Genomic DNA, 25,473 nt, shown 5'->3' with positions numbered 1-25,473 from the left:
TGAGGAATTTAGATGAACTAACGAACTTACTAACGATAGTTAATAGGTACCTAAACATTGAATTTTTTCCATTATTTTTTACTCCCAAAAGGCGAGTCAATAAGTGACAAGCAGACTTGGCAATCCTAATAGAGAAGTAGGCGGGCTGGAAAACAGTGACAAGCAGACTTGGCAATCCCAATAGAGAAGTAGGCGGGCTGGAAAACATTATATTTTTTTGTACAAGACTACATACAGTATTCGTTACCTAGCAGACACAATATATGTTTTGTCCTAGTGTAGACAAAATGCGGAGATGGGGAGACATGTGGCTTGGTAATTTCAGCTCAATGTTTTTGCTGTGAATATGTCGGTATTAGAAAACAGCAAAAATAGTAGAAAGTCACTCGTGGCATAAAGTATTCCTTAGGTACACGAGCCTCCTCTTTTTATGTATAGGAAGCCTCCTATTTGTATTCAACAAACATAAGGCTGACGTTTTTCCAAGATTCCAGCCCTTAACCCAATATTATCCGCCAGTCCTATTATATTGAATATGTTACCTACGCATAAAGTGAGGTACGCATAAATGTTTATTTTGTGCATTAACAAAAGCTTTTTCGCCGCTTCCTTCCCTTTAAAATATCTTTAGGCAGGAAGGAAGTCTGTTAGCTTTTGGATGAATGGAGGACTGATGTTCTTTTGTCTTTTTCCGAGTAATGGGCCTAGGTATCTTAGAGTTTTGTTTTATGTATAGGAAGCCTCCTATTTGTATTCAACAAACATAAGGCTGACGTTTTTCCAAGATTCCAGCCCTTAACCCAATATTATCCGTCAGTCCTATTATATTGAATATGTTACGCATAAAGTGAGGTGTGGAATATCAAATGCGTGTACCACAGGAAAATGGATATTTTGTGCATTAACAAAAGCTCTTTCGGCGCTTCCTTCCCTTTATAATATCTTTAGGCAGGAAGGAAGTCTGTTAGCTTTTGGATAATGAATGGAGGACTGATGTTCCTTTGTCTTTTTCTGAGTAATGGCCCACCTTCAAGTTTTGTGTTTATAATACATGAATATGGAGTATAATTTGCTTTTTTTCTTCATAAAAGAATAAAAACCACTTATAGGTTAGTAGATAGGTAGGTACAATAAAGCAAAAGTTTGAATCCAGCAACTGCCCAGAAGTCAAATTTGAAAACCTTACGTTAGATCTGTGAATTTTACTTACATATGATCGTCAAATATACAAGAATGTTCCTCAAATGTATACTAATTTGTTATTTTTCAGAATTTTGTCTGAAGCCCGAGACCTGAGAGAAACAGAATCAAATACATCCCGGATGGTATTCTTCAGCATTGCAAAGGTCTGGGCCTGCTGGAACTCAAAGGCAATCCACTGGTTGCTGTCCATCCAAATGCGTTCGCCTTTCTTCCCAAGCTTCGAAAATTGTAAGTTCATAACAATCACAGCACCCTTTGATTTTGGTTCCAATATCCAAAAGGTTTAACTTTCTCTTTTGAATTACAGAATCAAATATATCCAGGATGGTATTCTTCAGCATTGCAAAGGTCTGGGCCTGCTGGAACTCAAAGGCAATCCACTGGTTGCTGTACATCCAAATGCGTTCGCCTTTCTTCCCAAGCTTCGAAAATTGTAAGTTCATAACAATCACAACACCCTTTGATTTTGGTTCCAATATCCAAAAGGTTTAACTTTCTCTTTTGAATGGTCTACCTTTACAAGAACTTTCTCTGACGTAACTGGTAACTGTGTTCTATTTTATCTTGTTAAAGGTATGAATTGGGACTCTTACTATAGAGCTAAATGGATTATTCCCTTTCTTTTATTTGGTTTTCATTTACCTCCCACTTGAATATTTCAATATGCTCTTCTCCTGCTACAATATGTTTTATATGCACGTCACTTCAAATTTCTATTTCTGATGTGAGTTCATTGGATATTGTGTCAACAAGAGGAATACGTAAGGGTATACTCGAAGGTTAAAATGATGAAAGATATGACACTCTTCCACCCACACTGTGGAAATGTTTTGGAAGAATAAATTGACAGAAATGAGATGGATAAAATATTGAGTAATGTAATCCGCCAATTCCATTATCTGTCAGGAACTTGGGATGTTCGAAGAATTCAGCTAACAAAAGTCTTAAACAAAGATTAGTTAGATTGTACCTACACAAACACTTTAGAATGACAAGAGTTTCTTAATAGAAAAGCATTATGAACAAATCAAATCAAAACTTTTGATGAAATTCATAGCAAAGTATCAGACAAATTTGACGAAGGGAATTTAGGCTCCCAAAAGGAGTTCAACAAAAGCTTTCTCAATATCTTTTGCAAAGTAAACTGACAGCCTTTTTAATTTGTTTCTCGTTCCAAAAGGAAAATGTCCTTTTAGAGAATTTAGAGCAACATTTTTAGGAAAGTGTCACACAAGATTGAAAAATAATTTGCCAGGCAAAAGGAGTTCAACAAAAGCTTTCTCAATATCTTTTGCAAAGTAAACTGACAGCCTTTTTAATTTGTTTCTCGTTCCAAAAGGAAAACGTCCTTTTAGAGAATTTAGAGCAACATTTTTCCCTTAGGAAAGTGTCACACAAGATTGAAAAATAATTTGCCAGGTACCTACCTACCTACTATCTTCTCATGACTAGTTTTTCCCCCGTTCTAAAATTCCAATGGAAAATTTCACCTCTAATCAGTATGTCAGTCACGTTCTCGTGTATTGTAAATGAACAGTCTTCCCTTTTTTTCTGTTCAATTTTCCTTTTAAACACATTTCGGAATAAATTTAAAATTTGTTTTATTTATTTTCCTCCCCTGATGATATTGACTGCAGTTTTTCCCCCGTTCTAAAATTCCAATGGAAAATTTCACCTCTAATCAGTATGTCAGTCACGTTCTCGTGTATTGTAAATGAACAGTCAGTCTCCCCTTTTTTTCTGTTCAATTTTCCTTTTAAACACATTTCGGAATAAATTTAAAATTTGTTTTATTTATTTTCCTCCCCTGATGATATTGACTGCAAATGGTGGGTGATTGAAATTGATCACTGATGTGATTGAAAGTGATATCACCCTGAAGACGGGTTGAGATGAAATCGATTGTTAGGCAGAAAGGAAAATTCAGCCTATGTACAGGTACACTGTACTGGTCTGTACATACTGAAGAGCTGTCTATATTATGTAATGCCTTGGGGAATTTAGATGAACTAACAAACTTACTAACGATAGTTAATACCTAAACATTGAATTTTTTCCATTATATTTTACTCCCAAAAGGCGAGTCAATAAGTGACAAGCAGACTTGGCAAGGCAATCCCAATAGAGAAGTAGGCGGGCTGGAAAACATTATATTTTTTTGTACAAGACTACATAATACCTGAACCTAAACATTGAATTTTTTCCATTATTTTTTACTCCCAAAAGGCGAGTCAATAAGTGACAAGCAGACTTGGCAATCCCAATAGAGAAGTAGGCGGGCTGGAAAACATGTTAGGGGAATTTGAAATTTTCTTTTCCGTACCTCTATGTAGGTACGTGCCTAATTATTTTAATAATGCTTCAGCTTTCTCTCAAGGTTATACCTACTTAGGTCTCTCGCGAGCTTAGCTATTACCTACATATTTTACAAGGTTATACCTACTTAGGTCTCTCGCGAGCTTAGCTATTACCTACATATTTTAGGTACCTAAGATACCTACCTACCTACCTGGCAACCAGGCAACAAACAACCAAAAATGCCTATATTAGGCGCAACCGTCTTTGAATCCCTACTTACCTACTCGTACTTCAAGCTTTGCTATAATTATAATTATAGCGCTGGTCCGGAGTTGCAAGACAAGGCTTGGTAATTTCAGCTCAATGTTTTTGCTGTGAATATGTCGGTATTAGAAAACAGCAAAAATAGTAGAAAGTCACTCGTGGCATAAGCATAAAGTATTCCTTAGGTACACGAGCCTCCTCTTTTTATGTATAGGAAGCCTCCTATTTGTATTCAAGAAACATAAGGCTGACGTTTTTCCAAGATTCCAGCCCTTAACCCAATATTATCCGCCAGTCCTATTATATTGAATATGTTACGCATAAAGTGAGGTGTGGAATATCAAATGCGTATACCACAGGAAAATGGATATTTTGTGCATTAACAAAAGCTTTTTCGCCGCTTCCTTCCCTTTGTAATATCTTTAGGCAGGAAGGAAGTCTGTTAGCTTTTGGATAATGAATGGAGGACTGATGTTCTTTTGTCTTTTTCCGAGTAATGGCCTAGGTAGGTACCTTAGAGTTTTGTGTTTATCATACATGAATATGGAGGATTTGCCTTTTCACTGACAATAAAGAAAAACCACTTATAGGTTATAGGTAGGGAGGTACGACATAATATGTAACAAGGCAAACGTTTGAATATAGCAACTGCCCGGAAATTAAATTTGAAAACCTTAGGTAATCTCTGTGAATTTTACTCCTCACATAGATATAAGAACGTTCCTCATACTTATACCAATGTGTTATTTTTCAGAATTTTGTCTGAAGCCCGAGACCTGAGAGAGTTCCCCAGTCTGAACGGCACCACTGCTCTAGAAGTTCTAAGGTTGGATCGAGCCAGCATCTATTCGGTTCCTTCTAGTTTATGTTCTACGTGTCCACATTTGAAAAGTCTGTAAGTAACCCTATATGGAAATTTATTAAGGAGCAGAAGCTCTCCACCCCTCCAAGTCAAGAATTTTATACCTTGTACAATAAATGTTAAATTTTGTGTTGGGGTGACTACCTGGTGACGGTATCGGAATAAGGTGGTTACCACGGCTAGACAGGCAGGCAGGCAGACCACGGCAGGACAGGCAGGACCTTCAGGACAGGACAGGACCTATAAGGGGAACCAATTCACCTGTGACCATTTTTAGGCGGTAACAAATAAAGTTTACCTATGACAAAAGGTCACCTTTTTTTTAAACCAATTCGTACACTTGTCCATCATTGATGTATCAAAAAAGTATTTTTAAGAAAAGTCTCAAATAATGCCTACAAGGAAGTTATATCTCCAACAAATAAAATTCACCTGTTTATCATACATGAATATGGAGGATTTGCCTTTACATTGATAATAAAAAAAACCCACTTATAGGTTGTAGGTAGGGAGGTACAACATAATATGTAACAAGGCAAAAGTTTGAATATATGTAGCAACTGCCCGGATATTAAATTTGAAAACCTTAGGTAATCTCTGTGAATTTTACTCACATAGATATAAGAATGTTCCTCATACTTATACCAATGTGTTATTTTTCAGAATTTTGTCTGAAGCCCGAGATCTGAGAGAGTTCCCCAGTCTGAACGGCACCACTGCTCTAGAAGTTCTAAGGTTGGATCGAGCTAGCATCTATTCGGTTCCTTCTAGTTTATGTTCAACGTGTCCACATTTGAAAAGTCTGTAAGTAACCCTATATGGAAATTTATTAAGGAGTAGAAGCCCTCCACCCCTCCAAGTCAAGAATGTTATACCTTGTACAAAAGTATACCTAAATGCTAAATTGTGTGTTGGGTGACGGTATCGGAATAAGGTGGTTACCACGGCTAGATGTTCTTCAGGTCACCTGTGACCATTTTTAGGCGGTAACAAATAAAATTCACCTTTGATAAAAGGTCACCTTTTTTTAAAACCAATTCGTTCACTTGGTCCATCATTGATGTATCAAAAAAATATTTTTCGGAAAAGTCTCAAATAATACCTACAAGGAAGTTATATCTCCAAGTAATAATGTAACATTATGTAACGTAACGTAACGCAAATGTAACGTAACGCAATAATGTAACAGTAATAATGTAACATTATGATTTTCTTCTTACAGAGATCTCAAATCCAATAAGTTGACAACTGTTCCTGATGTGAATAACTGTTCAGATCTCAGAGTTCTGTAAGTATAAACTTGAATAATGCACGTTCAGAACACATGGGTACTTAGTTCAGCAAAAAATTGATCGACCGAAAGTTTTTCTTTTCTTTCTACGTCCCAGCTGATGATGGTTATACACAATGCTAGGTCAAAGCCAAGCCAAGCCTAGCCTAGCCCTGATGTGTATAGATAGGTGACAACTGTTCCTGATGTGAATAACTGTTCAGATCTCAGAGTTCTGTAAGTATAAACTTGAATAATGCACGTTCAGAACACATGGGTACCTTAGTTCAGCAAAAAATAGATCGACCGAAAGTTTTTCTTTTCTTTCTACGTCCCAGCTGATGATAGTTATACACAATGCTAGGTCAAAGCCTAGCCTAGCCCTGTGTATAGGCACTTTCTCTCTCTCTCTTTCTCTCTCTCCTTCTCTCTATCTATCTCTCTCTCTCTCTCTCTCTCTCTCTCTCTCTCTCTCTTTCTTTCTCCCTCTCTTTCTCTCTCTCTTTCTCTATCTCTCTCTCTTTCTCTCTATCTCTCTCCCTCTCTCTCTGTGTTTCTCTCTCTCTCTCGTCTGGTATTTATCAAGGTTTTATTAATTTTATATTAAGTGTCGACCATCGTATCGTCTGAAGAGGTTTTGGAATGTGCCTGTATCAAGGCCGTACCTAGGATTTTGGGGTAGGAGCGAGAGTCCTAACAATGATGTGTGTTGGAGAAGGGGAGAGGGGGGGGGAAATTTAGCTCGAGGGGGAGGCCCCCTAAATACCGCCCTGACCTATACCTATGTTGTTGTTATTATTATTAGCATTTAGGTTAGTACGTACCTATTTTGTTATTATGAGAAGCTTTGTGTACCTGTTTTGTGACGGAAATCGCCACTTCAAAAGTGGAGGAAGGGAGAGTGAGAGGTAGGAGAGACAGAGAGTAAAAAGGGGAGAGAGAAGAGGGGGCAGGGCGGAAATGAAAGAAAGAGAGAGGTCTAGGGACGAAGTGAGAGAGAGAGATAAAATGTTTTGTAGTTGGTAAAAAAAAAGGAGAGAGGAGGAGGAGGGAGAAATAATGTATGATGATTATGGTAATGAAAACAAATAAACACGTCTCTCTATCTTTCCCTCCCTGTTCTTGAGTTTCCCTCCTTTCCTTCTTCCGCCTTTTCTTGCTCTCTTTTCCATGTTATTTTCTCACCCGTAGTTTTGACAGCTGTCAGTTGCAAGATGTGACAAACCAATGACAAGTGGTCTGTATTCCATTCTCTCTCTTTCTCTCCCTGCCTGCCTCTTTCCCTCTCTATCTATCTCTTGCTCCTTCTCTCTAATTTTCTCACTTTCTACCTCCCTCTCACTTTCTCTCTTCTTCCCTGTTTATCACTCTCTCCCTATCCCTGCATTCCTCCCTTGAACAAATCCTGTCTTTCATTTTTATAAACGCCTGGAATCTATTTTGATTATGCAATGTGCAAGTCAACAATACTTGGTTTATTTCAATCTTTTTAGCCAATCAGATTGGTTCATTCAAGAGTTTAACTTGATTCCGAGTTTACACTCATTGTGCCCCCCTGTGTAGATACCTATGTTAGAATATTCAATTCATTCTGTAGTAGGACGAGTGACGGGGCAGGGGGTTGAAGGCGCATCTATTGAGCAATAATAATACTTAGTAATAATCATAATAATAATTACTATAGTGATAATAGTAATAATTATGATAATAATGGCGTGTGAGAGGAAGTTTCTCTTGTCTGGTTGCCAAACTCTTTGTAAATAGTAAACAGGGTTGCCAAAAATCTTTGTAAATAGTATACAGGGAATACGATCCGTGCCGTGATTTAAACCAGTTGAAAATTAACATTTGGTCAATGAATATTTTTTACGAGGTTCATAGAGGGAATTGTTATAATAATGGAGGTCGTATATATAGTCCCTAAATCGAAGAGAGAAGGATAGGATAGGAAAAATCTAGCCGTTCCTAGAACGAACCTTACCTATCTGTTTTGGATAAAGTCCGTCCCGAGTGAAATTGGAACCTGCAACCTTATCCCCATTTTCCGCTGTAGTTTTATCATGTCTTCACAGATTCGTAGAAGTTCAACACATCTTTTGGAGCACCTTTCCCTACAGATAAGCCTCAAAGTTCTATCATGTCTTCACAGATTCGTAGAAGCTTAACACATCTTTTGGGGCACCTTTCCCTACACCTAAGCCACAGAGTAAGCTTTTTGTGTATGCCTGTCTTCACATTTAGTTTATCAATAACTATCTTCACAGATTCTTTATCGCATTCACCCTGGCTATCTTCCTCCCATACATTGGGATATGACTCCCCCACTTCCACCAAAGCTAATCACTATAATAATTCAGACGATAATTCTGCTCAAGAGAACTCGAGCGGAAAAACAATAACCAGAAATATTTCTCCAATAAAAGAAAATGCATGGTAATTCTCTCTCTCCGCAATATAAAGTTTGACTAGGAAGAAATTCTCAATACGAGAACCTTTTGTTTCGTATAAAGCTTTGTATTAGGTATGTCATATAATACTGTATTATGACCTATCTAGCGGTTTGTCATGGTGCTTTGGATGCATCTTCGCGCCAGGTATACACGGAGTACTGAAGTTAAGCATCGTTGAACTTGGTAGGTATCTGGATGAATCAACGGGGACCTATGTATTTGTACCGTTGATTGTCTCAGGATTGAGTTCAATCCGAGGTTGACCTGGCTATTGAGTATAGGGAAATCCTCGTTTCATCTCAATACCGTGTTGGTAAATCCCAGGAATCTCTGAAATCCGAATACGGGCTAGTGACCGCTAACAAATCTAGAAATGAAATTTTCCAACATGTATCATCAGAATACGTAGAATACGTAGTTGCTCGTATATCATCAGTTGCTCGAATATCGTAAGAATACGTAGATTTTTCTTTCTTTTCTTTTTTTAATTTTCCCATATTTATTTGAAGTGTGTGTATTAGTCTGTGTAGGCGTTCCTTTCCCTCTTTCTCCTTATCTTCTGCCTTGCTTCGATATTCCTACATTCAAATAAAAAGATGCGCAAGAAAAAGAAATATGTATAAGGAAATTATAAGGACTAGTAAATCAAAAGAGACATGTCCATAAATAATATTTTGTTATTATCATTGACAAAAGACATGCCAAAATTTTATTATTATTGACAATTTTAAAAATAAAAAAAAAGGAGAAAATACAACACATAGACACAAAATAAATAGGTACATAGTAATATACAACAAAATAAGGAAAGTAATAATAAAAGATATTATTAGGTACATAATATACAAAGGGATATAAATATTTAAATGTTTTGTAAAATTAAAGTCACATTATTCATCTTGTTAAAAATTAGGATCGTAGGGATTATTTGTATTACGCAAAAGGTGGTTGTCGAAATTACTAATTGGAAATAAGCTAATGAGAGTAAAAACTAAAGTTCTATCATGTCTTCACAGATTCGTAGAAGCTTAACACATCTTTTGGGGCACCTTTCCCTACACCTAAGCCACAGAGTAAGCTTTTGTGTATGCCTGTCTTCACATTTAGTTTATCAAATTACTATCTTCACAGATTCTTTATCGCATCCACCCTGGCTATCTTCCTCCCATACATTGGGATATGACTCCCCCACTTCCACCAAAGCTAATCACTATAATAATTCAGACGATAATTCTGCTCAAGAGAACTCGAGCGGAAAAACAATAACCAGAAATATTTCTCCAATAAAAGAAAATGCATGGTATTCTCTCTCTCCGCAACATAAAGTTGGACTAGGAAGAAATTCTCAATACGAGAACCTTTTGTTTCGTATAAAGCTTTGTATTAGGTATGTCATATTATGACCTACCTAGCGGTTTGTCATGGTGCTTTGGATGCATCTTCGCGCCAGGTATACACGGAGTACTGAAGTAAGGCATCGTTGAACTTGGTATGTACCTGGATGGATCAACGGTGACCTATGTATTTGTACCGTGGATTGTCTCAGGATTGAGTTCAATCCGAGGTTGACTTGGCTATTGAGTATAGGGAAATCCTCGTTTCATCTCAATACCGAGTTGGTAAACCCGAGGAATCTCTGAAATCTGAATACGGGCTAGTGTCCGCTAACAAATCTAGAAATGAAATTTTCCAACATGTATCATCAGAATACGTAGTTGCTCGTATATCATCAGAATCATATATCATCAGTTGCTCGAATATCGTAAGAATACCTACGTAGTTTTTTCTTCCTTTTCTTTTTTTAATTTCTCCATATTTAATTGAAGTGTGTGTAGTCTGTGTAGGCTTCCTTTCCCTCTTTATCCTTATTTTCTGCCTTGCTTCGATATTCCTACATTCAAATAAAAAGAGGCGCAAGAAAAAGAAATATGTATAAGGAAATTATAAGGACTAGTAAATCAAAAGAAAATTCCGCTATAGGTACTTATACCCCTACAGTGTGTTTCCAAAACTTGTTCCTTTGCACAGTCACTACAGTCAGAAACAAATGGAATATATTTTGAGCAAACCTCTGACAATATTTATGTAAAATATTTGAGCCTAAAATAAAATAAACAACGTCGCTGGTATATTGAGTAGGTAAGGTACAATAAGTGGCCTGGAATACAGAAGAAAAAAAAAACGCTATCAAATGGAACAATAAACAATAATGTACGACGAAAAAAACTAAATCATATAAAAATGTTGAAAACCAGAAAAAATAAATAAATTACTAGCAAAAATAGGAGTGAGTTTTCAATTTCGAGATTGAGGATGAGAATAGACGTGTTGTTATTTCTGGTTTGAGGTTCTGTTATGAATGTCTAATGATCTGCTCTTAAGAAGAGGAGGAGGAGGAGTTCACACTCCAATCTTCAGACTGTCCATCAAATATTGGAACATCTTTTGTAGGATTGAGGATGAGAATAGACGTGTTGTTATTTCTGGTTTGAGGTTCTGTTATGAATGTCTAATGATCTGCTCTTAGGAGGAGGAGGAGTTCACACTCCAATCTTCAGACTGTCCATCAAATATTGGAACATCTTTTGTACATGTTTTCATTTATTTGATTTGTCTTCATTGCAATTGTTTTGACTTTATCTACAAGGCTTTGTCCCTTTGTTTCGGTGAATTTAGCACAATAATGATGGAATGTATTTGTACTAGGTATCTCTTTTAGAAACATTCAATGGTCTGATTGTAAAACATGGGGGATTATCAAAGAAGTAGATAGTACTAAAGCAATTTTTACCGAGGTACCTCAGTATATGTATATCTTTATCTACAAGGCTTTGTCCCTTTGTTTCGGTGAATTTAGCACAATAATGATGGAATGTATTTGTACTAGGTATCTCTTTTAGAAATATTCGATGGTCTGATTGTAAAACATGGGGGATTATCAAAGAAGTAGATAGTACTAAAGCAATTTTTTTTACCGAGGTACCTCAGTATATGTATATTATGTTTTCCCTCAACTATTTATTCGACATAGACAAACTGCTACAAAATTTTATAGGAAGACTTTCGTAACGATACTTATGTATACGAGTAAGTAAAACATAAATGTTTATAAGTAAATAAATAATTATTTTATTTTTTACAAATACCTGCCTCTCTACTCGTACTTCTAGTACTCAAGTAGTTACATGGGTAATTGCTCATGCCATATCTGTAAGACAAACAGTCTGTGTTTAAATTTATGTTCCTGCCATGTATTTATGGTTATGGCGCCAAGAAACGTTAAGTACCTTGAGATATGATACTTTCTCGGTGCATTTTTCAACATGGAATAGCTTTATTATACTTTGAGCAATTAAAGAAAAAAAAAAAGAATCCAAGAAAGATTAGAGAAAGACCAAGAAACGTTAAGTACCTTGAGATATGATACTTTCTCGGTGCATTTTTCAACTTGGAATAGCTTTATTATACTTTGAGCAATTAAAGAAAAAAAAAAGAATCCAGGAAAGATTAGAGAAAGAAGAGAAAAGTGAGACAATATTAATGTCTGCTTTTAGTTTTTACCCATCTTTCTGGCGAAATTCTTTTTCCTAAGGGGGTATGTTGGTAAATCGAAATTCGAAGTACTACTCGTAAATTTGGTCATCTCCCATATTTTACTTGTGATGAAATTTCCAATATTGTATCGTAGCTGCTTATGAAGTTAGCAGAATAGGTAGATGAATTTCGCAGACTAGGTAGACAAAAGAGAATTGGAAAAATACCCACGTCTATAGGAAGATATTAATTAGGAAAACTTCGCCAAAAAATAAATGCTTGTTTCATAGAAATGTAAAGTAAAATTGGAGAAATTATAAGAGAAAGAAACTTTAAAGACGAAAGAAAGAATAGAGGAGAAAGTAAGAAATAGAATGACAAAATGAGTTGAAAATAAGACCGTAGCCTAGGCACCTCACCTACATACATAATATATGTATTACTAAGTAAGGAATGCAAAACTGTGATTATCATGAGGAAAAAAAAAAAGGAAAAAAAAAATTGAGACGATGCCAAAATAACTTGGAAATTAGAAAAATAAAAAGTCAAAAAATGCAAGAGGAAATGCATGGCGCACTATAAAGTTAAACAAAGTTGATATAAAAGAAGGATAAGGAAAAACAATGTGAAGAAAAGCAGAGAGAGAATATTTTCCGAAAGTTCTTGCTTGTCCTCCAGACAAGTCCGAAAAGTTTAATTATAAATTTGTAAAATGTTTTACCCTCAAAATGGCTTCTAATGCCTCGAGTTTCAAATTCTTACGTGACAACATCAGGGTGACTAAAGTCAACCCAAAGAGGGGATGAAATCTTTAGAGGTTTTCTTTGAAGTTTGTAACCTTTGGGGTCTTTCCTTATATGATGAATATTGTAATTTTAGTAGGCTCCTTTGCTCCAAATTTTCCAACTGATTTCCTATTAGAGGTGAAATTCCAGAGGTGGAATAAATTTCATGTACTCGTAATGATGGGTACCTCAATTCCAATACCTAGCTTGGGAGATGTACATTGTACGAACAACCCTTTGCCTCTCAGAATTTCAGTCGACAAAAAGATCTTTGAGGCCAAAGATCGCTATAAGTTGGTTGAGCCACTTACAAAACCTGCAGATGGTTAAGCCCGAAGAAGGCGTCCTTTGGTATGTGAGATATCAGGTTGTGGGACAGCAACAAATCGTGAACCTTATTGAGGCCAGAAAATGGGTTCCCGTCCAGAGACACTATGTTGTTCATGGCTAGGTCTCTGAAATGTGAAGACAATGAACATTGTCAAAATTTAAAATATTGAATAAAGGTGTGTCCACACATGGCCGTCGATCGATGTCGATTTACATACATCGATCGACGGCCGTCGACTATGATGTGTGGGCAGTGGACACGTGAACCTTATTGAGGCCAGAAAATGGGTTCCCGTCCAGAGACACTATGTTGTTCATGGCTAGGTCTCTGAAATGTGAAGACAATGAAAATTGTCAAAAGTTAAAATATTGAATAAAGGTGTGCCCACACATGGCCGTCGATCTACATCGATCGACGGCCGTCGACTGTGTTTACCATACTCGTATTTATTAGCGCTCGTGTAAAATTACCACTTTCAGTAGCAAATGGTTGTCATCCAACTCTCTGAAAACAAAACGGAGAGTTTTATTAAACTTTCAGCCTGTGCGGCAAATTGCGACAAACTGTGAATATATTATGCGCCAGATATATGTGACACATCATGAAGTTGGATGATGTGAGGAATTTAAAGTCCTAGCTGTCAGGATAAAGAATGGTGTTAAATGGCCTGTTTAGTTGTACCTAACATTGTGCCTAGATTTAGGTATGTTGTAGACATACATAGTACCTATACAACAATTTTAAAAAAAAAAAAAAAAAAAAAAAAAAAAAAAAAAAAAAACAGTGCTTGTCATATCGGAATGACGGGCTCTCTCCTCTCCTGATCTCCTTCTACTTCGGCTCTTTCGTTACAGTTTTCTCTGTTGAACCTCTTGAGAAAACAAGAAGAAAAAAAACTGCTCCAGTGTTTTACCAACACCCTGTCACCAGTTTTATGGCTTACTATTAAACACTGTTGCAGACTCCAGGATGATGTAAGAAGGTACATACTTACCTACGTCTCGTTTTTCCATTGTTTCCTTTTTTTATTACTTTCCCCAAGAAGTTGCGAATAAGTTAACTGTGAGGTCAAAATGGCGAGGGTTGGGATTTGTCACTGCCAGGGTACTATCCTTTGGTTAGCTAGTGGGTTCAGTGAACTGCAGAACCCACTCAGAAGGAGGCCAAGACCCAATCGAGCCCAAATTCATATGGCTAAATTTACTTTGTGTTCAACATGGTTGACAAATTTCATAGAAATCGGATTAATCATTACAAAGTTATTTCGAAATAAAGAGACAGACGGAGCACTAGATTATCTCACTTGGTCCGTACAGTAAAATGACTACTGCCGAGTCTAAGGTCTGAAACTAGGGTCGTCTGAAAGACCAAGGTCTCAAGCTTTTCCCGTCAGACTCGTACCGATTGACAGACCTCTTGATCTGTCAGACGATCTGAGCGTGAGTGGCAGGCATAGATTACCAAGAAACGTTAAGTACCTTGAGATATGATACTTTCTCGGTGCATTTTTCAACTTGGAATAGCTTTATTATACTTTGAGCAATTAAAAAAAAAAAGAATCCAAGAAAAATTAGAGAAAGTAGAGAAAAGTGAGACAATATTAATGTCTGCTTTTAGTTTTTACCCATCTTTCTGGCGAAGTTCTTTTTCCTTCGATTGTGGGAAGGGGGTATGCGGGTAAATCAAAATTCGAAGTACTACCTATTCGTGAATTTGGTCATCTCCCATATTTTACTTGTGATGAAATTTCCAATATTGTATCGTAGTTGCTTGTTTCATAAGAAATTGGAGAAAAAGATTAAAGACGACAGAAATAATAGAGGGGAAAGTAAGAAATAGAATGACAAAATGTAGCCTATAGTCACTCTTTTTAGTTTAGGAAATCATAAGTGCAAAGATTATGCGTGTTTTAAGGTTTTAACGGTCACCTAAACATTAATGCTCCAGCCTAGAGAAAGTAGAGAAAAGTGAGACAATATTAATGTCTGCTTTTAGTTTTTACCCATCTTTCTGGCGAAGTTCTTTTTCCTTCGATTGTGAGAAGGGGGTATGCAGGTAAATCGAAATTCGAAGTACTATTCGTGTTTCATAGAAATCGGATTAATCATTACAAAGTTATTTCGAAATAAAGAGACAGACGGAGCACCAGAAAAAAAATGGCATTATAAAAACTAGATCTCACTTGGTCCGTACAGTAAAATGACTACTGCCGAGTCTGAAAGTAAGGCCGTCTGACAGACCAAGGTCTCCAGTTTTTCCCGTCACACACGTACCGATTGACAAACCTCTCGATCTGTCAGACAATCTGAGCGTGGAACATTCTCGCGACGAATCTTTTTGATCGGACCGAAACTGGACCGTGACCGGAGCGAGACTGGCACTATAGTGTGAATCAGGCTTAAGGTGATCATTTTCACCAGGGAAAGTAAAAAGTAAATTTTATTTCGAAAGAAAAGAGATGTAAAGACCAACATTTTCAAGTTGGAAAGAGAATAGGTAAATGAAGGAAATAAAACAGAGCAGATAGACATGTAAATACACTCCCTCTCAACGTTCATATTGGTATAAAACAGAGGGATTTCCAACTTCCATGTGTATGCGGGCCACATGCTACATTGACAGGTACTTCACGGGCCACATACACAGGTTAGGAGGCTCATATTATCCAGGATTTTCTTGAGGGCGCAAGGTGGATGCTCCACATTTTCGGGGTCCACCCTTGGTATAAAACAGAGGGATTTCCAACTTCCATGTGTATGCGGGCCACATGCTACATTGACAGGTACTTCACGGGCCACATACACAGGTCAGGAGGCCCATATTATCCAGGATTTTCTTGAGGGCGGAAGGTGGATGCTCCACATTTTCGGGGTCCACCCTATAGTAGAAGAGTAAAAATGAAGCCTGATGAGGTGATGAGGCATATGAAAAGGTTCGCGGGATCGCGGGCCACAAATGGTCTGGCGTGCCCGCGGACCGCTTTTTGGAAATCGCTGGTATAGAAGGAGTATAAAATAAGATTAACATTGGAGGTAAGGAGATGAATTTAATATCTGGAAATAAAAAGGGGAATATTATGGTAATAGTTGGTGGGAGAAAAAGAACAATGAAACATGACGATGCGATGGGAGGTTAGAAAAATTGTGCTCACAGTAGACTGTAGAATGTACGAGTCGAGTCTAAAGTCGACTGAAAGCGAAGAGATAAGGAAGACAGGATAAGAGGCGGGCCACAAATGGTATGGCGTGCCCGCGGACCGCTATTTGGAAATCGCTGGTATAGAAGGAGTATAAAATAAGATTAACATTGGAGAGAAAGAGAGAGAGAGAACACGGGCACCTAAAAATAAAGAGGGCACCTAAAAAAAATAATAAAAAAAAAAAAGAGGGCGCCTTGGAGGAAAAGGATGGGTAGGGATAGCGATAGAGGCAGAAAGAGAGAGAGGGAGACAAACAGAAAGAGAGAGAGAGAGGAGAGGGGAATAATAGAGGGGGAGAGAGAGAAAAAGAGAGAGAGAGAGAAACAGAGAAAGAGGTGAGAAAGAAAGATGGAGGGAGGAAGGCATTTATAAAACGTGTCTATTACGTAATACACTAGATATTCTATTGAGCATGCAACACAAATCTCCTACAGGGAAATTAATAATGCTATAAGTAATCCAATAAAACGTGTTGTGGTAGTTCTTCCAAAGAATCTAAAGCCTATTACCCACCAGTAACCTTTTCGTCAGAAATATTGTTTCTCAACAGTCCAGAAATGTTTTTGAAAAAATCCTCATTTATATCTGCTAGGATGAGACTGAGAAGTTCCTTTACAGAATAGCATATACTTCATTTATACTGCGAGGCAACCCACCAATTTTTCCCTCACGAGGCTTATTTCTGAAACATTTTTGTCTGCCAAATTTCGTGAAAATCAGACAAACTATTTGATGGTCCAGTTAAAACTGAGAGCTCACTTTGTTCGGTGAATTATGGAGTACCTCTACCTATCTAGAACCATAGATAACACAAAATTAAATATTGTACTGAAAATGGCAGTGTTCATTATTTTTATTTATTCATGAAACACATTGAAAATAATTTTATTCTATTTTTTCGTTCAAAAATGAAGGACCGGTACTGTCAGTGGAACTGAAAGGTACCTCCTGCAAACTATTTTGGTAGAAACCGCCTACACTCTCCTTTCTCTCAATATCATTCTATTTGACAATAATTATGGTAAAATATTGATGCTGTCGTTTAGAATTGGGAATATTGATAGTTTCTCGGGGTATTAAAAAGAAAAAGCTATCAGATTTTCGTTATATGGGAAGTTCCGACTCAGATATTTGGTTGGGTTATGTGGCAACTTTCGTTCCGGTCCTAAATTTTACACAGTATCTATTATAAAATCGAATATACTGAAAAATTAAATATCTATACCTATATGTTATTTTTTGAAAAGATAAAAATGCACCAAAACACGTTTCCTCTTACGGCCAAATAAAGGACCTTTCAAAGTCCATCATCATTCGCTTTACCACGAAATTTGACGCTCTGTACCAGTTCAAAGACATGTCCATTTTAAATAATATTTTATTATCATTGACAAAAGACATGCCAAAATTTTATTATTATTGACAATTTTAAAAATAAAAAAAAAGGAGAAAATACAACACATAGACACAAAATAAATAGGTACATAGTAATATACAACAAAATAAGGAAAGTAATAATAAAAGATATTATTAGGTACATAATATACAAAGGGATATAAATATTTAAATGTTTTGTAAAATTAAAGTCACATTATTCATCTTGTTAAAAATTAGGATCGTAGGGATTATTTGTATTACGCAAAAGGTGGTTGTCGAAATTACTAATTGGAAATAAGCTAATGAGAGTAAAAACTAAGGGTAGAAAATAAGGAAAAAATGAGTTGATTGATCCATTGCAGACCTCTTTTCGTGAGGAAGAACAGATGTTGGGAGGGGAAATGTAAAAAGTATGCGGGATGTAGGAAGGGAAGGAGAAGAAATTTTTTTGAAGTTACGAAAGAAAATAAATATTTAATACTTTATGTAATACAAAAAAATGCAATATTTTTTTTTTTATATAGGTATATAATAAAGTAGTTATTATCTAGATATAGGCAGCAGTGTGCACTAAATGTACATCCACTGGCATTTATTAATAATTAAATATCCCTTCATTTTTAAAATCAACATTGAAAATACTTAATTTAAATTACACAGCCTTTAGTAAACATTATTTAAAATATTCATTATTAAATTTAAATTAAATAGTATTATTTAACAAGATTATAATAACCTATAGTAACTTATCTACAAAATTATTTCAACAAAAAATTATTATTTTACTATTACTGTATATTATAAAGTTTTGTACAGATATACACGCTGTGACGTTTATTGTTTTGCCCCAGCGCGTATGTGTACGCACCTTAAGATGCTAGATTTAATCACAGTTTTGTTCGTCGGACAAATTATCCTTTCTGTCAACAAAATACCTAATTAATTACATACCAATCTAACAGTTCATGTACCTGTACGCACCTTAAGATGCTAGATTTAATCACAGTTTTGTTCGTCGGACAAATTATCCTTTCTGTCAACAAAATACCTAATTAATTACCTACCAATCTAACAATTCATGTACATACGAGTACCTCTACTTATAGAACTACAATTTTGTGTAAGATGAAAGCTGGTTTCTTTATTTAGGAGGTGTCTATAAAAACTTTTGAAATGTACTATAGCTATCGGAAAATATTGAGGTACTAGAAAACCTCCCAAAGGAACCTTATGATAAATATTTTTTGCCTTCAACAACTCGGGGAGCTCATATCTACCACTAGATTAATGACTCAATTTTTTTCCTCGTCTTATTTTAAACCCCTGAGTTTTGTTTCTCTTCGAGAGAAATCTTTTTCTTCCTCTGAGGAGAACCGGCAGGGGAAGCGTCCGGTGTAGGGTGGAGGATAGCAAAGGATTCCTCCTCATTGACCACACTAGTCTCCGCAGCGGAGGGAATGGTGGTTAGGAACCTTACAGTCAGTCTTGCAGGGGAGTTAGGCAGGTCAGGATCATCCACGATGGCTGACTGCCGCGTGAGGCGAGGCTTCGAACGATCCGACGAATTACTCGATCGAGATATCCGGGAAACACTTGTACTCGCTGTGTTTGCAGAACCACTACTGTCGTTACGCGAGCTGGACAGGTTGGAATCCTGTGAAGTTTTCCGCGTTACTAACCAAGAGGAAGCACGTCTCTTAGGATCCAATAACCGCATAGGAATACCACAGTGATGATGATTCTGCTTCCATGAGTCTGAACGACTAGATGAGAAGTTCTCGCTAGAACACACAGAACTCGCACGCTTATGTTGCTTTTGTTGTATTTCAGCTATCTGATACGCGTACTGGTCTGTACGGATGTGACGGTGGTTCTTCCTCTGCAGATGTAGACAGTCCCAGAAGCGACGCACTTTCTTAGTAGCTGACCAGCGCGGGCGATGTGGACGTGGCTTGGACATTCTTTCTCCCAAAAGTTTCAAGTTACAACTACAAGGTTGCGGGTGAGGGAAATGTTCCCTGGAGGACCGATCTACAATACTATTTGTATTACCAGGTGTCTGGCGATTACTAAAGTTGGAACTGTGGCGACATCTACCAATCCCTCTTGTCACCCTGGACTCTTCTATAGTCTTGCAGATCATCACGCAGTCTTTCTTGAATTGTTTAGTGAGAATAGCATACAGGAATGGGTTACAGCAACTATTCAGCGGTAGAACAAACACAGTGAATATTTTCGCTTGCTCTAAGCTGACTAGATGCACTCCACATATTGCAGTCAATGCGACTAGAGCAATAGGGAACCAACATAGTAGGTCCGTAAACACTAACAAAGCCATACGCTTTGCTATTCGGGAATCATTGGAATTCCATGCTTGCGATCCTCGAATAGCACAGTACATCTTCAAATAACAACCCATTAGAATGAGAAAAGCCACACCGTTGATGAACATAAGGAATACAATGTACGTCAAACTCCACACTCCTGTGGTTGTTTCAAATGGGAGACAAGTGGCATATTTCCGGTAGTCAGAAATGCCGAAGAGGGGTAGCACGGCCATCAAGATGGCAAACGACCAGCCACATACCATGATGTAGCCCGCATGCTTGAGAGAGAGGCGTTTGTTGAGATGCATAGCGTGAGTGATGGCATAGTTACGCTCTAGCGTAATCACAGCGAGCGTAAATACAGAGAGTTCTGCGCTGAGGACACTCATGAAGCCAGCCATCTGACAGCCAGCTGACATTTGCCATGGGATAGCGTACATACGGAACTCACCGAGAGTGCTGGCATCTACCACAGCTAATAGACCTGAAAACGAGAAAGAAATACAATCATTAGGTATGTACAGGTGAATAGGCAATAGGCATAGGTGTGTTCTTCACCTCTAAGTAAAGGAGAGTTGCAAGACGAAATGCCTAATGTTGTACAACACCCAGCATCTATTCGGTTCCTTCTAGTTTATGTTCTACGTGTCCACATTTGAAAAGTCTGTAAGTAACCCTATATGGAAATTTATTAAGAAACGCGGAAGCACTCCACCCCTCCAAGTCAAGAATGTTATACCTTGTACAAAAGTATACCTAAATGTTAAATTTTGTGTTGGGTGACGGTATCGGAATAAGGTGGTTACCACGGCTAGATGTTCTTCAGGTCACCTGTGACCATTTTTAGGCGGTAACAAATAAAATTCACCTTTGACAAAAGGTCACCTTTTTTTTTAAAACCAATTCGTACACTTGGTCCATCATTGATGTATAAAAAAAATATTTTCAAGAAAAGTCTCAAATAATACCTACAAGGAAGTTATATCTCCAACTAAAATGTAACATTATGATTTTCTTCTTACAGAGATCTCAAATCCAATAAGTTGACAACTGTTCCTGATGTGAATAACTGTTCAGATCTCAGAGTTCTGTAAGTATAAACTTGAATAATGCACGTTCAGAACACATGGGTACTTAGTTCAGCAAAAAATAGATCGACCGAAAGTTTTTCTTTGCTTTCTACGTCCCAGCTGATGATGGTTATACACAATGCTAGGTCAAAGCCAAGCCTAGCCTAGCCCTGTGTATAGGTAACCATCACCTCATGTCTAGGTACATGGACGATGAATAGAAAATAGGTAACAATATTGTGCGTATATTTTTCATGGCTTCGTTATTAACACCGTTAATTTCCAGTGTTAATAAATTAGGAACAGCTTCCATATTATAGTCATTAGGAAAATGAGCTCTCTTTTCTTCCCATGAGACTCAAAATGAGTCTCCTGAAAGTCATTAATTTGCGTTAAAACATATATAAAGTTATGGCCGCCTAACAAAGCTAAACAGGTAGATGAAAGTGGTAATTTTACACGAGCGTTAATAAATACGAGTATGGTAAACACATTATTATCAAATATCAGTGGAGTTAGCTCAAGGTTATAGCAACGTATTGTTATGAAGTTATGATATATCCGTGGAGTTAGCTGAAGATAATAACAGCATAGTGGATACTGAAATGATAATAAAATTAAATGGAGATGTATTTCTGAACATCATTGTACGGAGCACAAAATTGGTGTTTGATACTGGTCGTGGAGGTCGTGATACTAAGAATTTTTATTTCACAAAGTGCAAGTGGTAAACCACTTTAAATCGGACCATCACCTCATGTCTAGGTACATAGACGATGAATAGAAAATAGGTAACAATATTGTGCGTATATTTTTCATGGCTTCGTTATTAACACCGCTAATTTCCAGTGTTAATAAATTAGGAACAGCTTCCATATTATTGTCATTAGGAAAATGAGCTCTCTTTTCTTCCCATGAGACTCGAAATGAGTCTCCTGAAAGTCATTAATTTGCGTTAAAACATATAAAGTTATGGCCGCCTAACAAAGCTAAACAGGTAGATGAAAGAATACTGAAAGTGGTAATTTTACACGACCGCTGATAAATACGAGTATGGTAAACACATTATTATCAAATATCAGTGGAGTTAGCTCAAGGTTATAGCAACGTATTGTTATGAAGTTATCATATATCCGTGGAGTTAGCTGAAGATAATAACAGCATAGTATGATTATATCCGTGGATACTGAAATGATAATAAAATTAAATGGAGATGTATCTCTGAGTATCATTGTACGGAGCACAAAATTGGTGTTTGATACTGGTCGTGGAGGTCGTGACACTAAGAATTGTTTCACAAAGTGCAAGTGGTAAAGCCCTTCCAGTAATGGTTTAACACTTACAGATCTTCTAATGTAGCTACACTTTGGAATGCGTCTGGATGCAGTGAGGTTATGATGTTTGCCTCGAGGTCTCTGAAATCGGAGAAGGAACAATGTTATAGTCAAATTTATTTCGAGGAAATAGCATTTGTATTTTTTAACGTCTCAAAAGCAGAACAAATAGTTACCTACTCTTAACGAAACTGATAAGTAGTGTCTGACACAAACTTGTCTCGTGGTAGACAATGCCAACCAAACAACTACCAACCAGTAGGCAAAGGGATGTAAGATGGCTATGGTAAATGAACATCATCTTTCAAATGGTCTGTTCCTCTGTATGAAGATTCTAAAGAACAACAATGCTCGTATTATTTATCAAAGTTATGGAAGAAAACTTTCGGATGTAAGCAAGAGGAAATGCATGGCGCACTATAAAGTTAAACAAAGTTGATATAAAAGAACGATAAGGAAAAACAATGTGAAGAAAAGCAGAGAATATTTTCCAAAAGTTCTTGCTTGTCCTCCAGAATTTTCTTCCAAAGTCCGAAAAGTTTAATTATAAATTTGTAAAATGTTTTACCCTCAAAATGGCTTCTGGTGCCTCGAGTTTCAACACAAGGAAATTCTTTGTTAGGCCAGCCACTCACTTTCAAGTAGACCTGACAGGTCTCCCTGATAATGTGTGTGCTCATCAGGTATCAGGTAGACTTGACGGGCGAACCTTTTCACAGCCGTAACTGTCTACCTGATACTAAGTGGCTGGCCTTAGCTTTTAAATCTCGCGAACAAGGAAATTCTTTGTTAGGCCAGCCACTCACTTTCAAGTAGACCTGACAGGTCTCCCTGATAATGTGTGTGCTCATCAGGTAGACTTGACAGGCGAACCTTTTCAGCCGTAACTGTCAGGTCTACCTGATAGTAAGTGGCTGGCCTTAGCCTCTAAATCTACAGCCAGAGTCATGTTGTACGTTCATTTGTCAACATTTAGGCTTTAAGTGACGTTCCAGTCTAGTCAAGTCGTTGTTAGTTTCAATTATATTTGTAGCCGTGCAGAAGTGCATTTTTTCCAACTTTTGGACTGAAATACTACTAGACATCAATGGTATTTACAAGAGCAAAATTGGCCACCAGTTGGACTGGCTTTTGGCCTAATCAGGCCGTAAAAGAGGCTGAATAAACCCGCAAAGGACTAGGGACCGGTCACCCATTCATAGTATAAACGCCATAATCTTAACTCAAAAAGAATTGGCCGGTGCAAAGGCTGCAAAAGACCGAGGAGATGAGAGAGAGATTGTGATTAGTTGGGATTCAAATGTTTCTGGTTGGGACTCTAAATTTGCACCTACTGGGCACTTAACTAGAAATACGCTGCTCTTTTATGCTACAATAAATGTCCGCAATGGAAGTTACAAGTTTATTTTCTCTCACAGAAACCTGGGTAACAACCTTTTCCCCACCCTGCCAACCCGAGGTCTGGAGCGTCTTCTGCATCTGAAAACATTCAACAATCCAAACCTGCGCGAATTTCCCGAACCGGAGAACTTTCCGCGCATTCAAACCCTCGCCCTTTCCTACGCCTACCATTGCTGTTCCTATCTGCCACTCATTCCGGCCGAACCTCCTCCTAAACCCTCGCTACATGATTCCATCATATTTCCCACCGAAAACGAGTTCGATATGAGTCTGTGGAACTCCAGCCTCACGGATATCTGGCCTCAGCTGCGTAAGTATAACAAATGACATCAACTCCATAGAGAGATTTCATTCGAACACTAGTTAATCTTCGGACAGGGACGGAAAGGACAATGGGAAATCATTTCAAGAACACGATTTTACCACTGTAGAGCCATTAACTTATAATTACTACTTTCATCATTATAGAGAACTTCGACAAGAAATTAACTTGAAATTAATACCTTATTCCATCATATTTCCCACCGAAAACGAGTTCGATATGAGTCTGTGGAACTCCAGCCTCACGGATATCTGGCCTCAGCTGCGTAAGTATGACAAATGACATCAACTTCATCGAGAGATTTCATTCGAACACTAGTGTTAATCTTCGGACAGGGACGGAAAGGACAATGGGAAATCATTTCAAGAACACGATTTTACCACTGTAGAGCCATTAACTTATAATTACTACTTTCATCATTATAGAGAACTTCGACAAGAAATTACTTTACACTAGTTAATCTTCGGACAGGGACGGAAAGGACAATGGGAAATCATTTCAAGAACACGATTTTACCACTGTAGAGCCATTAACTTAAAATTACTACTTTCATCATTATAGAGAACTTCGACAAGAAATTAACTTAAAATTAATACTTTTACCATTACAGAGAACTTCAGCAAAAAGTTTGGAACTCAGATCAACACCCTGTGGGACACCTTCGGATCGGACTTTACATACCCGGGCAATTTGCCCGCCTATGTGGAGGAGTATTTTGAAGAGCAGGAGAAAAGTGCAATCAGTGAGAACATGGCACCCAAAACCGTCCAATGTGTTCCTCTACCAGGTGAGATTTCTAAGATCGGGAATACTGGAAAATGAAAGATGCTTCTATTGCTCTGGAATTCAAGGAAAAAAATACATTCTTACTACGTAATATTGTTCAGAATTCAGGGATAGATCGGTAAAAAGTAACATTTTTTTCAGAAGAATGTATTGTTAACTTACTAATATGATAAAAATGTTCTTCTTTATTTAGGAGGGAAATAAAAGTAACTTCTGCAAACAAAATAGGAGAGCAGCACAAGACGGATAAACACTGAAGCTGAACTTCAAGCAAGTGCTGCCATCAACGGAAGAACTTTCAATCAGCAAGAAAGTTCTCTCCAAACAAAGAAAAACTTTTCGAAGCTTACAAAACTTTCTTCTGTCGTTTCTTTTAACTTCTTTTACCTAATACTTTTCACAATTCATGTACATACGAGTACCTCTACTTATAGAACTACAATTTTGTGTAAGATGAAAGCTGGTTTCTTTATTTAGGAGGACCTTTTTCAGAGGTAAATCTGGTCAGGGAACATAAAAAGAAAAGTGTCTATAAAAACTTTTGAAATGTACTATAGCTATCGGAAAATATTGAGGTACTAACACATTACAAATTACAAGGGTATTACTTACCTAAATACAATCCCATGAAGAAGTCCGCGGCCGCCAAATTGCACACGA

General features: G+C 37.3%; 1 protein-coding gene across 1 annotated transcript in view; it reads left to right on the top strand.

Moving 5' to 3' along the window:
• The window catches only part of LOC108253308 (leucine-rich repeat-containing G-protein coupled receptor 6-like), a 42,146-nt gene extending 17,265 nt beyond the window's left edge, over positions 1-24,881 (top strand). The window contains exons 7-13 of the mRNA XM_026828823.1: positions 1,271-1,399; positions 1,511-1,636; positions 4,520-4,660; positions 5,850-5,915; positions 20,925-20,990; positions 23,723-24,015; positions 24,638-24,881. Of these exons, the coding sequence (XP_026684624.1) occupies positions 1,271-1,399; positions 1,511-1,636; positions 4,520-4,660; positions 5,850-5,915; positions 20,925-20,990; positions 23,723-24,015; positions 24,638-24,849 (1,033 nt within the window). The 3' untranslated portion in view covers positions 24,850-24,881. The remainder of the gene's footprint in view (positions 1-1,270; positions 1,400-1,510; positions 1,637-4,519; positions 4,661-5,849; positions 5,916-20,924; positions 20,991-23,722; positions 24,016-24,637) is intronic.
• The last annotated feature ends 592 nt before the right edge of the window (positions 24,882-25,473 follow it).

Source organism: Diaphorina citri, unplaced genomic scaffold (assembly GCF_000475195.1).
Source record: "Diaphorina citri unplaced genomic scaffold, Diaci psyllid genome assembly version 1.1 scaffold1564, whole genome shotgun sequence".
NCBI lineage: Eukaryota > Metazoa > Arthropoda > Insecta > Hemiptera > Psyllidae > Diaphorina > Diaphorina citri.
Note: the sequence above shows the minus strand (reverse complement) of the source record. Positions and strands in the feature narration are given on the sequence as shown.